Source organism: Diaphorina citri, unplaced genomic scaffold (genome assembly GCF_000475195.1).
Source record: "Diaphorina citri unplaced genomic scaffold, Diaci psyllid genome assembly version 1.1 scaffold795, whole genome shotgun sequence".
NCBI lineage: Eukaryota > Metazoa > Arthropoda > Insecta > Hemiptera > Psyllidae > Diaphorina > Diaphorina citri.
This window is the reverse complement of record NW_007378227.1, coordinates 65,450-79,486: the sequence shown is the minus strand read 5'-3', so window position 1 is coordinate 79,486 and position 14,037 is coordinate 65,450. Positions and strand designations below refer to the sequence as shown.

The following is a 14,037-nucleotide window of genomic DNA, read 5'->3' as shown; positions in this document are numbered from 1 at the left end:
GCTTGCTTGCCATGCAGAAGGTCCCGGGTTCGAATCCCACCATCGACAAAAATTTGTACTCGTTTTCGATTGCAAATATTCTCTGTTCAGGTACTGCTGGAACGTCGGCCCAGGCGGCCACATTCTATCAGAGCACTCCCTACGCCACCAGTTCCCCGTATGGACTCAGCTATGGCACTCAGAACCCTGCCGCTCCTACTGGTAAGTTGTTTCTGCTTTTATTATCTTTTAAAAGGTTAGCAACCTCCGTGGCCGAGTGGATATCACACTAGACTTCCACGCAGGAGGTCCGGGTTCGATTCCCGGCGGGGCCAAGGTTTTTTTTCGGCTCTGTGCTTGGAGTTCGGGGTGCACTCAGCCTCGTGAGGACAATTGAGTAGCTACTTCAATCGAGTAGCGACCAGTGGCGACATTGCAAGTCAAAGAGACGAGCGATAATAAATATGATGATAGAGTAAATAAAAGACTTGTAATACTGTGATACCCACAAAGTTGTGAGAAAGCTCTCTGCTTTAACACAAAGATTCATTATTTAGATTAGATTTTTAGATTCTTTTAAAAGGTTTGATAGAGGGAACTATTAACAACGGAGCTCTCATGCAGTCCCGAAATCGATGAGAGAAGGAGGACAAGATAAGAGAACCCATCCCTTAAGACAGAGGTTCTCAAACAGGGGGGCGTGGAGACAAATCAGGGAGGGGCGCGAGCTTTTCCTAGATTTATAATTTTCTTCGCCTTTTCCAGTGTACAAACGGGGTCGGCCTTTTTCGTCCGCCTCTCAACAGCCCTCAACTGGGGTGATTGCTTTGGGCTGTGGATTTATAATTTTTTTACTTCATTAATGATTTTATTTCAGGTCAACAGCAGATGAGCTCAGCGGGCATGGGCAAGACCGTGGTAGCTAACAAGTACTCTCAGCCTCCTCCCCAAGCTACACAGCAGCAGCAACAACAAGCAGCCCAGGTGAGTCTGTTTGTCCTAAGATTCGTACGTATAAGCTTAACCAACCCATGCTTTAGGGCTGTTTGTCCCTACACCCCAACCCTCAGAGTGGCCTTTTTGTTTATATTTACGGTTACTTTTTATCAGAGAACTAAATTCCTTGTATATTTCATCTTTGTCATTTTGCTTTTTCAATCGCTATTAATCTCGTTCTGTTAATATTGTTGAATAAAAGTATTTTTTTTTTAGGTAGGCATACTCTGTATTTATTTAAGAATACATTGAAAATTACAAATAAAACACCCCTTCCAGGTTTTCCTGTCCTGGTTTTCATTTTCATGTCCTGCAAAGTAATATTATTACCATTACCATTACCATCCCTCTTATCTGTTAAGGTGAAGTACTCCTCCTATCAGAACGCGGTGGCTCAAGCTCAGGCTCAACAAGCTCAAATGAGCGGGGGTCAGCAAGTGCTCATCGCTCAGCAGCAACATCAACAGCAGCAACAGCAGAGCAATCAGCAGTAGAACTGAACAGCAGACAAAGCAAACAGCAGTAAAATTGAACTTGAATAAGCTACCAGCCCTCGCCTCAATCCCAGCAGATGTACATCCCCCAGCAGATCTATGATCACACGGCCCTCCTCGGTCAGAGCTACCAACTATCGCAGACCCCCCAACAGAGACCCGCCCCCTCGGCCTCTTCCTTCTATTCCACAGGTAAAACTATACGCTCACCCCAAAAAAAGGGGTTTTTTCCCCTAAAAAAAGGTTTTTTTTTTCATCTCATAGCCATGTTGATTTCCAACCTTCGATAGAAGAGGAACATTAAGAAGAAGAAGAGGTTTGATAGAGGAAACTGTAACTGCTAAGGTTTTACCGAAAGTGAAGAAAAAAGGAAAGACAGGATAGGAGGAAATTCACCAATGACCTATTGAGAAATTTCACTAATGGGAGAAATTTTAATGATCAAAAAGGAGCTTTTAATGATCCAAACAGGAGTTTTTGGATCACTAAAAACTCGTTTGTGGATGCTCAAAAACTCTTTTTTGGATTATTAAAATATCCTTTTTAAATGATGAAGTGTTGACTGAGGGCGGGAAATTTTAAAAAGTAGGTAACTAGTGATGACAAATTCTCCCATTAAGTCATTGGTGAAATCCACTATGAGCCTTTTCAGAACTTTTGTGGATATCAGAGCACTAAGTCTCCTTTGCAATCAATTTCCATATGTCAATAATCTTTTTTACACTGGTAATGCCGCTATTGGTGGCTACTCCATTAAAGTTTTATTGATTGATCCTTTATGTTTGATTTTTTGACAGAATACCCGAAAAAAAAATGAAAAACACTCCTGAACATTGAAGAAGAGATCGTAATTTCATGATGAAAATGAAAGAAAAGACACAAAACTCCCGGACCAATAGAAATACGAAGCTAAAAAATCTACATGATGCCGTTTATTCCATTCCTTAATTCCCAGCCGTTTCTGAGATATAAGCGTGGTTCGCAAATCACGAACCACCCTGTATATATATATTATTAAAATATCCTTTTTAAGTGATGAAGTGTTGACTGGGGGCGGGAAATTTTAAAAAGTAAGTAACTAGTGATGAAAAGTTCTCCCATTAAGTCATTGGTGAAATCCACTATGAGCCTTTTCAGAACTTTTGTGGATATCAGAGCATTACTTAGTCTCCTTTGCAATCAATTTCCATTTGTCAATAATCTTTTTTACTCTGGTAATGCCGCTATTGGGGCTACTCCATTAAAGTTTTATTGATTGATCCTTTATGTTCGATTTTTTGACAGAATACCCGAAAAAAATGAAAAACACTCCTGAACATTGAAGAAGAGATTGTATTTCATGATGAAAATGAAAGAAAAGATACAAAACTCCCGGACCAATACAAATACGAAGCTAAGAAAAAATGAAAGAAAAGACACAAAACTCCCGGACCAATAGAAATACGAAGCTAAAAAAAAAAAGTTTCCAAACTCCTGGACTATTCAAAATACGAAGCTTAAAAGTTTCCTCCTCGGATTAATCGACTAATAATGTATGTAATGGATTGAAATTTCGTTTTACATGTAAATGAATCAAAGAGGTTATAGACCCTTGAGAATTGTGAAAAGCCAGTAAGGCCTTGTAGACTCTATAAGAGGTACGCAAGGCCCTTTGTTTCGTGAGAATTGTACAAGGCCCTATTGAGGGGCCTTTTGTTCTGTGAGATATATCCAAGGCCCTGAAAAGGACCTTTTCTTTATCATGGCCCGTTGTTCTACGCAAGGCCCTTTGTTTCGTGAGAATTGTACAAGGCCCTATTGAGGGGCCTTTTGTTCTGTGAGATATATCCAAGGCCCTGAAAAGGCCCTTTTCTTTATCATTGCCCTTTGTTCTAAGAGAATTGTACAAGGCCCTATTGAGGGGCCTTTTGTTCTGTGAGATATATCCAAGGCCCTGAAAAGGCTCTTTTCTTTATCATTGCCCTTTGTTCAATGAGAATTGTGTAAGGCCCCATAGAAAAGCCTTTTATTCCATTGGAGGTATGCAATGCAAGGCCCTATAAAGAGGCCTGTTTGTTTTGTGAGAAGTACCTATGTAGCCCCCCTAAAAAGGCCCTTTGTTTATGAGAAACGTGCAAGGCCCTATTGAGGTCCTTCGTTTTTTTGCAAGAGGTTTGCAAAGTGTGAGACCCTAGAAAGGCCCTATTTCTATGAGAGGTATCCAAGGCCCTTGAAAGGCCCCCTTTATTTCATGAAAGCTACGTTAGGCCCTTTCTTTTATAAGAAATGTCCAAGGCTCTCTTTTCTTCTGAATATTTTTCCCGATTTTGTCTCTTATGTCCATTCTTAAATCCATAAAATCTATTGGCGTTACAACTTCAAGAAACTGACCATCGAAAATTTTGATTTTGAAATTTGTATTATTTTCATATTGTGTAAAAAATTTAAAACTCGAGAATGGTTTGAAATTTGTAATTTGACTTTTGAAAAAGTTTGAGAAGAAGAAATAAAATATTAATAACTCCGTTCCACTTCCCCTTTCATGTCGATAAAAGTTTCCCCTTGGGGAAGTGTGGTCAAAAGCCGTCGCTTCGCGCACGGAAAGTACCGGGGTCGAATCCCGGTCTGGGTCAAAAAATTGACCCTATGTGTTAACTCACATTCTAGTAACTAACTGACTTTGTTCGAAAAACTGTTGAGGAAATTTCAAGCTTTTAAAGCTTTTTTGTCCTGATTTTGTTGGAAGAAAAAAAAATTCAAGCTTTTGAAAGCCTTTTGTGGAACATGAACTTTATGAAGTCAGTTCTGACTTTTGTTAGAAAGTAGTTTGGAAAAAATTCAAGCTTTCAAAAGAAAAACTGAAAATTTTCAAGCTTTTAAAAGCCTCTTATGTTAACAGTGCGACCAAAGTCAGCAAATATTTCGAAGAACTTCAAGTCCTGACTTAGAAAACTGTTTTGAAAATGTTCAAGCTTTTAAAAGTCTCTGTGAACAGTAAAAGTCAGTAGACGAGTTTCAAATGAAATTTCACCAATGACCTATTGAGAAATTTCACTAATGGGAGAAATTTTAATGATCAAAAAGGAGCTTTTAATGATCCAAACAGGAGTTTTTAAAAACTCCTCCTTTTTGGATCACTAAAAACTCCTTTGTGGATCCTTGAGAACTCTTTTTTGGATTATTAAAATATCCTTTTTAAGTGATGAAGCAGATGAAGTGTTAACTGAAGGCGGGAAATTTTAAAAAGTAGGTAACTTTCTCCCATTAAGTCATTGGTGAAATCCACTATGAGCCTTTTCAGAACTTTAGTGGATATCAGAGCATTACTAAGTCTCCTTTGCAATCAATTTCCATATGTCAATAATCTTTTTTACACTGGTAATGCCGCTATTGGTGGCTACTCCATTGGTAGAGAATGCCATAGGCATTAACCCCACCCTTGATCAAACTTTATTTTGTACTTATATGTACATTATGTTACCATTTGTAAATATTTCTTCTGTAAATAAAATTTGATCTAATCGTTTAATAATAAAGTTTTATTGATTGATCCTTTATGTTTGATTTTTCGACAGAATACCCGAAAAAAATGAAAAACACTCCTGAACATAGAAGAAGAGATCCGTATTTCATGATGAAAATGAAAGAAAAGATGCAAAACTCCCGGACCAATACAAATAGAAATATGATGATAGAGTAAATAAAAGACTTGTAATACTGTGATACCCACAAAGTTGTGAGAAAGCTCTCTGCTTTAACACAAAGATTCATTATTTAGATTAGATTTTTAGATTCTTTTAAAAGGTTTGATAGAGGGAACTATTAACAACGGAGCTCTCATGCAGTCCCGAAATCGATGAGAGAAGGAGGACAAGATAAGAGAACCCATCCCTTAAGACAGAGGTTCTCAAACAGGGGGGCGTGGAGACAAATCAGGGGGGGCGCGAGCTTTTCCTAGATTTATAATTTTCTTCGCCTTTTCCAGTGTACAAACGGGGTCGGCCTTTTTCGTCAGCCTCTCAACAGCCCTCAACTAGGGTGATTGCTTTGGGCTGTAGATTAATAATTTTTTTACTTCATTTTATTTCAGGTCAACAGCAGATGAGCTCAGCGGGCATGGCTAAGACCGTGGTAGCTAACAAGTACTCTCAGCCTCCTCCCCAAGCTACGCAGCAGCAACAACAAGCAGCCCAGGTGAGTCACTTGAGTTAAGCAACCGTCCAGGATCATTGGTTTTCAGATGTGCTTTTATTATGAAAAAAAAAAAAAAAAAGTTCGGTTTTCCCCATAAATATGTCAAAATGCATAAGACCTTGTTTAAACTGGGGGATAAAGGGACTTTTTAGTCATATCCGAGTAGCCCTTTCTTTTGAGAATTCTAGAGTTCCTCAACATAAGTTAAACAAGCTGGGCCCGTCCCTCCGGGAATTTTTTAGCCCCGTAGTTTGCTCGATCGTGGTTGAAGAAAATTCGTACGTATAAGCTTAACCAACCCATGCTTTAGGGCTGTTTGTCCCTACACCCCAACCCTCAGAGTGGCCTTTTTGTTTATATTTACGGTTACTTTTTATCAGAGAACTAAATTCCTTGTATATTTCATCTTTGTCATTTTGCTTTTTCAATCGCTATTAATCTCGTTCTGTTAATATTGTTGAATAAAAGTAATATTAGCCAGAGCTTAGTTGGTAGTGCGTCTGCCTTGTAAGCGCTAGGTAGGACAAATAAAACTAATTTTTATTTAGACATCACTCCAGAATAAATGTTTGAATTTTGATTTGCTACCTTTCTTGGACAATTGCGACCTTTGTGTTTCCTTCCATCGTTTTCAATTACTTTTTTTCTTTACTTAGCCCAGGTACGAAATTTGATCTTCAAAATTGTTTGAAAATTTGACAGCAGTAGTCAAGTAGTAGCCTACTGCAAAAAAGGGATTTTTCAGCCCTATTCGAGCAGTAGAAATAAACACTATTATCACAACTTTATAGATGTTTAATTTCACAGCCAAGGTTTGTAACATCTGCTATTGCACTGATGGACCTAGGTACTGTGTTTTTTTCACTAAGAATTTCCTTAGATATCTTGTCCTGTGGCATTACATTATTCCTGCAGTTTTTTTAGCTAAATTCCCTTTAGGGATTTTTTTTAGCTAAATTCCCTCCCGTTTCTTCCTATCCTGTCTTCCTTCTCTCTTCGATTTCGGGACGATAGGACCATAGCAGTTACAGTTCCCTCTGTCAAACCTCTTAAAAAAAAGTAATATTATTACCATTACCATCCCTCTTATCTGTTCAGGTGAAATACTCCTCCTATCAGAACGCGGTGGCTCAGGCTCAGGCTCAACAAGCTCAAATGAGCGAAGAAAGTGAAGAAAAAAAAATTGTATGTTGTATTTTCGTTTTATTTTTTTTAGCTGGTAGTTTTTTTTAGTTTAGTTAGAATTATATTCTTGATCACATTTATTCATGTTGATTTACATTATTATAATAATTAAATAACTTTTGATCACATTTTATGTTGATTTATAATTATATAAACTATCAATTTAAGGTACATTTTTATTCACATACACACACAAAATTTATTGTTTATTGGATATATTTCTCTCCTTTTTTTTATTTTTAATTGAAAAGAATATTTATATGAATAATTATTATTAAAACATCTTTTTTTTTCTTTCTCTGTGTACTTTTTTCCTCCATTAATTTTTTCTGTGTGTTTTTTGCAAGAGCATTAGTTTTCTTCTCATTTCAACACAAAATCTCGGTTGGAATTGAAAGTAGAACCTTTGGTTTAGATAATTTTGTGTTTGGAACTTTTAACTGAATAAAAAGTTAATCTAATGCTCTTTTAACTAGAATAAATCTAGGTAAAAGAAACATTAGATTTGATCTAAATCTGATTTTAAATTCGAATGTTCCTTGCTTTGAATTCTTTGTAGTTCATTAATTAGTCAATTAATTCCTTATTCCTGGTTTATTATTTTTTGAAAATTTGACTTTGATTTGAAACTTGAATTTTTCCCCCGAGGACAAATAAAACTAATTTTTATTTAGACATCACTCCAGAATAAATGTTTGAATTTTGATTTGGTACCTTTCTTGGACAATTGCGACATTTGTGTTTCCTTCCATCGTTTTCAATTACTTTGCTCTTTACTTGGCCCAGGTACGAAATTTGATCTTCAAAATTGTTTGAAAATTTGACAGCAGTAGTCAAGTAGTAGCCTACTGCAAAAAAGGGATTTTTCAGCCCTATTCGAGCAGTATAAACACTATTATCACAACTTTATAGATGTTTTATTTCACAGCCAAGGTTTGTAACATCTGCTATTGCACTGATGGACCTAGGTACTGTGTTTTTTTTCACTAAGAATTTCCTTACATAACTTGTCCTGTGGCATTACATTCTTCCTGCAGTTTTTTTTAGCTAAATTCCCTTTAGGGATTTTTTTTTAGCTGAATTCCCTCCCGTTTCCCCTTATTTTCCCTTCTTAGTGCATTTGTTTGAAATATATTTTTCCTAGAGACCATTTTGTTCTCAGTGTCCTTTTATTTTTTAGGTTTTATGTAGAGATGCGTGAAGAGTGAGTCAAGGGAATGACTCTTTTTGTGAGAAAACAGCTACTCTTTTCGGTAAACTACTCTCTGAGTTAGATCCTAACTCCCTGTACAGGGAAATTCCTAAGGAATATTTTCTAAGGAAAGAGTTACATATTTTAGGATGACTCAGTGTTAGGTTTTATGTAGAGATGCGTGAAGAGTGAGTCAAGGGAATGACTCTTTTTGTGAGAAAACAGCTACTCTTTTCGGTAAACTACTCTGTGAGTTAGATCCTAACTCCCTGTATAGGGAAATTCCTAAGGAATATTTTCTAAGGAAAGAGGTACATATTTTAGGATGACTTATTTTTTAGGTTTTATGTAGAGATGCGTGAAGAGTGAGTCAAGGGAATGACTCTTTTTGTGAGAAAACAGCTACTCTTTTCGGTAACCTACTCTCTGAGTTAGATCCTAACTCCCTGTATAGGGAAATTCCTAAGGAATATTTTCTAAGGAAAGAGTTACATATTTTAGGATAACTCAATGACTGAGTAATCCTCTGAAAAGAGCAGCTCTTTCATAACTCACTCATTGCCCATCTATGATTTTATGCTATGTTAGTAATCTTTTTTCCTTTCCCCCCTTTGTATTGTTTTATAAAAAAAAAATAATTGGTTTCATAGTATATATTTTATTTAGATACTTATTTAGTAGAGTTAATTGAACTTTGTATTGTTTAAAATAAAATAAGAAATTCGGTAGTTGATTCATCTTTGCTTTGGTTTTGCGAAATTTATTTTTTTTGGGTGGTTTCTCTACTCAGAATTGTTTCTACTCTGTAGAAAATGAAGGTAGACACAGACGACGTCTCTACTCCCCTTTTTATATCGAGTAGAGAAAAATTCTACTTAAGAGAACAAGTAGATTTTTGACAACTTTTGAGAAAAACCCTACTTGAAAAACAAGTTACTGACGACTTTTTTTGACACTATCGAAATTAGGATCACCCTTCGAGTCTTTTTTTTCCAATTACTTTGAAAAACTTTTACTTTGTGTTTACTTTGATATCTTGAGAAAGAAATTTACTATTAATTTATTTTGTATTCTGTGTTTTAAATATATATTTATTTTATTTTTAAGGGATGTGTCAAAGTCGAACACACAGCAAATACGATAGCAAGAGAGATTTGGCAAAGCATTGAGGTTGAAATTTTGAAAGAAATTGCAAAGGTATCTCTCTTTTGTGTTGGATTTGCTTGTGTGTTTTAATTTATTTTGTATTCTGTGTTTTAAATATATATTTATTTTATTTTTAAGGGATGTGTCAAAGTCGAACACACAGCAAATACGATAACAAGAGAGATTTGGCAAAGCATTGAGGTTGAAATTTTGAAAGAAATTGCAAAGGTATCTCTCTTTTGTTTTGCTTGTGTGTTTAACTTTGACATTTGATTTCTTATTATTTTAATATAGGGATTCCTAGAATGTAAGAAAAAAATATTATTTACTAATAAAAAATTAAGTATTTATGTCTTGTAATTTTTCTCCCATTTTTTATTTGGGTTAAATGTATGATTGAGAGTTATTCCATCATGGAAGAGAAGAATTCTTTTGGTTTTAAATTTCAGTAAAATAAATCTCTTGGTCACGAACCCTCAATTTCTTAAATCCCAGCACCCTATTGGTTGATTTAGAAACAACAAGATAACTCACAAGTTGCGAGTCATAAACTCACAAAATGCGGTTTGGAAGTTCAAATTCTCTGAAAATTTTTCCAGCGATCAAAAAAGAAATCCAAATTCCCATGTTTCTATACTTTGCATAAAATTTTTGCTAAGAGAACCCGGAAGAAACCTCTTTGTAGAGGTTTTACAAGTTTTTTTTTTTTTTCGAAAAAATAACCTCTTTGTAGACAAGGTTTCTGCAAGATTTTTCCAGCGATCAAAAAAGAAATCCAAATTCCCATGTTTCTATACTTTGCATAAAATTTTTGCTAAGAGAACCCGGAAGAAACCTGTTTGTAGAGGTTTTACAAGGTTTTTTTTTTCGAAAAAATAACCTCTTTGTAGACAAGGTTTCTGCAAAGTTTTTATATTGGGCATTTTATCCCACATCCACATCATTTTTTTATATGTAAAAGAACTCATTTTTTTCATTTTATCTATCTTTTTACAATGTGTTTTGAGAATAATAGGTCTCTTTCAAAAACAAAATATCTCTATCCTCTATTGTTGTTTTCAAGTATAAATATTATTAACAACTTATAAAAACATTATAAATAAAATAAAAACTATAACTTTTGTGATCTTTACTCAAAGATAGAAACGAATTGAGAGCTTTTCTTTTTCTTAGGGAGTTAGGGTCCCTTTTTCTGAACATTTTCACTGAACTACCCACTAGTATTTATTTATGATATAAAAACATTATAAATAAAATAAAAACTATAACTTTTGTGATCTTTACTCAAAGATAGAAACGAATTGAGAGCTTTTCTTTTTCTTCTCAGGGAGTTAGGGTCCCTTTTTCTGAACATTTTCACTGAACTACCCACTAGTATCTATTTATTTATGGAATTTTGTATTATTATTCATAATAATACAAAATTACATAATAGGTAATAAATTCTGGAAGGTAACCACTAGGCGAAGTTAACGCCCGGGGCGTTCTCTACCACCTAACCCTTAGAGCTCCATTATTATGAGGTCAATTTCTCGAGAAATACTGATACAATTTTATGCCTCGGCTGGGATCGAACCCGCGTCCTGTTTTCCCAAATTTTTTTTTTTTTTTTTTTTTTTTTTTTTTATCAAGGTGCTTCGGTCTTGTTGGAAAATTTTGCATTTAGTTTGTTTGTTTTTTGTATGTTTTACTAGAACTGTCGAATAGTGTCGTACGATTTTGTTCAAATTTAAACCTTGGAGGGTAGCGTGCCTTGTAAGAGCTATAGGTCGCGGGCCAGATAAATCGCGGCGGATTTTATCCTAAACGGACAAGGCTAGTTCTCCGAACGGCTGTCTTTCTCCATATTATTCATATTATTCTTCTCGATCGAAATAAATGTGCCAGCCTACTTAGCTTTGTTGGTAGTGCGTCTGCCTTGTAAGCGCTAGGCCGCGGGTTCATCATGGAAAGCCCGCGAACTTTATCCTGATGGGATAATGTTCGTTCTCGGAACGGCTGGCTTTCTGCTATCCTGTCTACCTTCTCTTCGATTTCGGGACGATAAGACCATAGCAGTTACAGTTCCCTCTATCAAACCAAAGAAAAAGAAAAAAAAAACTTTTTCGATTGAGTTTCAATCATGGAAAGCCCGCGAACTTTATCCTGATGGGATAATGTTCGTTCTCGGAACGGCTGGCTTTCTGCTATCCTGTCTTCCTTCTCTCTTCGATTTCGGGACGATAAGACCATAGCAGTTACAGTTCCCTCTGTCAAACCTCTTTAAAAAAAAAAAAGTTGTGTCCACCTGTCCACACATAGTCGACGGCAATCGATCGATGTCGATGTGTGGACATCCTGTCTTCCTTCTCTCTTCGATTTCGGGACGATAAGACCATAGCAGTTACAGTTCCCTCTGTCAAACCTCTTTTTAAAAAAAAGCCCGCGAACCGCGAATTCCTCCAATCTTGTCCTTGGACAAAATTTACCTAAATAGTAGAATAGAACCGTTGCGTTGATCTTTTCGAGGGTTCTTCGACAGTTTTGAGCTTAAGCCGTTTCCGTACCTGTCTTCCTTCTCTCTTCGATTTCGGGACGATAAGACCATAGCAGTTACAGTTCCCTCTGTCAAACCTCTTAAAAAAAAAAAGAGAATAGTTCGATCTTCCCACTTGTTGAAAATGGAAACACTTACCGTGTTTATGTTTATTATTATTATTATTTTCAAGTCAAATGAACCAATGCCAATGCATTCTAGAGTTAACCATCACAAACATTTCTGGATCATAATAATTAATGATTAACACTCACGCGATCATAGACTGCTAATTTAACCATCTGTTACCTCTTTAGTTTGAAGCACACATTCTAACGTAACTTTCCTACTTACCTAAAATTTTCCTTTTGTATTTTAAATCAATTATTTACTTGCCCTTTTATTTTGTAAAATTTTGATCAAATAGGCAAGGTGTTTTAAAGGGTATGAGATCAGGCGAATTGGCTCTGTAGTCACGTAACTTTCCTACTTACCTAAAATTTTCCTTTTGTATTTTAAATCAATTATTTACTTGCCCTTTTATTTTGTAAAATTTTGATCAAGGTGTTTTAAAGGGTATGGGATCAGGCGAATTGGCTCTGTAGTTCTATTCGAGTAGTGTTAATAGGTAATTTTATTTTAAGTAGGTCAATCAATTGTCAGCGTAATGGGACTTCCAAAGCTAAAAAAGAAAAGTTTCCAAACTCCTGGACTATTCAAAATACGAAGCTTAAAAGTTTCCTCCTCGGATTAATCGACTAATAATGTATGTAATGGATTGAAATTTCGTTTTACATGTAAATGAATCAAAGAGGTTATAGACCCTTGAGAATTGTGAAAAGCCAGTATGGCCTTGTAGACTCTATAAGAGGTACTTGCAAGGCCCTTTGTTTCGTGAGGATTGTACAAGGCCCTATTGAGGGGCCTTTTGTTCTGTGAGATAGATCCAAGGCCCTGAAAAGGACCTTTTCTTTATCATTGCCCTTTGTTCTATGAGAATTGTGTAAGGCCCCATAGAAAAGCCTTTTATTCCATTGGAGGTATGCAATGCAAGGCCCTATTGAGGTCCTTCGTTTTTGCAAGAGGTTTGCAAAGTGTGAGACCCTAGAAAGGCCCTATTTCTATGAGAGGTATCCAAGGCCCTTGAAAGGCCCCCTTTATTTTGCGTCCTGTTTACCAGACGAGCGTGTTCACCAAACCGTGATGTGTCACCTGAACCTTAAATTTATTTTTAGTTTAATCAGATAAGGTCAACCGACCATTCTATTGACCCCAATTGAATTTGACCATACCTAAGTGATTTTCTTCTTATTTGCGGGAGTAATAAAATTTAGGTCATTCAAGTGCTGAGAAAAAAGTTCGTAATTTTATTCTTAGGTCTGTAGGTACGCGATGGTGGTTTAATGTATTAGAATTTATGTACCTACCCTTTTTGTTTTATATCGTCAACTAACGATAGAAATTCCAGATAAATACGCGAGATCTATTGAATACGTATTTTACGTAATAATGTCGCCCTTTAGTTGATAATTTCTTGTGTCTGTTTACGAGTAGGTACTTACATACATCGAATTATAAATCATAATTATTATAACTTTTAACCAAGCTTTCAAGAATCCCCCTGAAATCCAGCTCGCTGGTGTGGTGGTTTTTTTTATGAATCAAATAAACTTCTGCGGGGCGGTAATATTTGTTTTGTATTATTTTGGAGAGCGAATACCAAGAGCCGGGACTCAAACTCCAATTCAATTCGGTAAGTTACTAAACTTTGTTTAGTAATTGCCCTCCCTGTAGGGCGTTAAACAAGGTATTAACAAAAATACCTAGATAAAAAAAATAAAAGTAGGTAAGTGATATAGCGCTATGTAAAAGTGTAGGTACTTACCTATATAATGTACCTACCTTAATACCTACGAGTATAAAAATTCGTGATGAATTTTCCAAAAGATGCATTTTGCAATAAAATTTCGCCATTCATTTATTTACTTTACAAAATGTTTACCTCTTCTGTAGGTAGGTTCCTACGTAGGTAGTTCTGTGAATCATGAAAAAAAGCATAAAAACGTCAGTAGGTATCAAAAGTCAGTAAGGTACGTTTCTTCAAAAGCCAAGATCGTACAACTCGAATCTCGATCGTGTAAACGGTTCTTTCAGTTTGGAACAGTGGAAATGAAAAAAAATGGGCTGTGCTGTGACGTCTTCAGTGGGCTGGGGTGACAAGTGCTGCCATCGACGGAATATTTTGAAACTAAAAATGTAAACAAATGAAAAAAGTTCCGTGCACCGTGCAGTGATTAAAAAAAATGATAAGAGCTAGCTGAATTTCATTCTTTTCCTTGAATTTTGGACTTGGAAAA

General features: G+C 35.9%; 1 protein-coding gene and 2 long non-coding RNA genes across 3 annotated transcripts in view; all 3 read left to right on the top strand.

Moving 5' to 3' along the window:
* LOC103512130 (protein PRRC2C) overlaps positions 1-1,518 on the top strand; it is a gene marked incomplete in the record, with an annotated part of 19,730 nt that extends 18,212 nt beyond the window's left edge. The window contains 2 exon segments of the mRNA XM_026825697.1: positions 857-963; positions 1,338-1,518. Coding sequence (XP_026681498.1) covers positions 857-963; positions 1,338-1,469 — 239 coding nt within the window.
* A 5,283-nt stretch (positions 1,519-6,801) lies between these two features.
* Positions 6,802-9,196, top strand: LOC113468626. Its single transcript, XR_003392306.1, has 2 exons — positions 6,802-8,007; positions 8,361-9,196. It is a non-coding gene; the product is annotated as an uncharacterized LOC113468626 (long non-coding RNA).
* Positions 9,197-9,279: 83 nt separating this feature from the next.
* Positions 9,280-10,315, top strand: LOC113468628. The gene is made up of 2 exons (XR_003392308.1): positions 9,280-9,903; positions 10,061-10,315. It is a non-coding gene; the product is annotated as an uncharacterized LOC113468628 (long non-coding RNA).
* Positions 10,316-14,037: the final 3,722 nt, after the last annotated feature.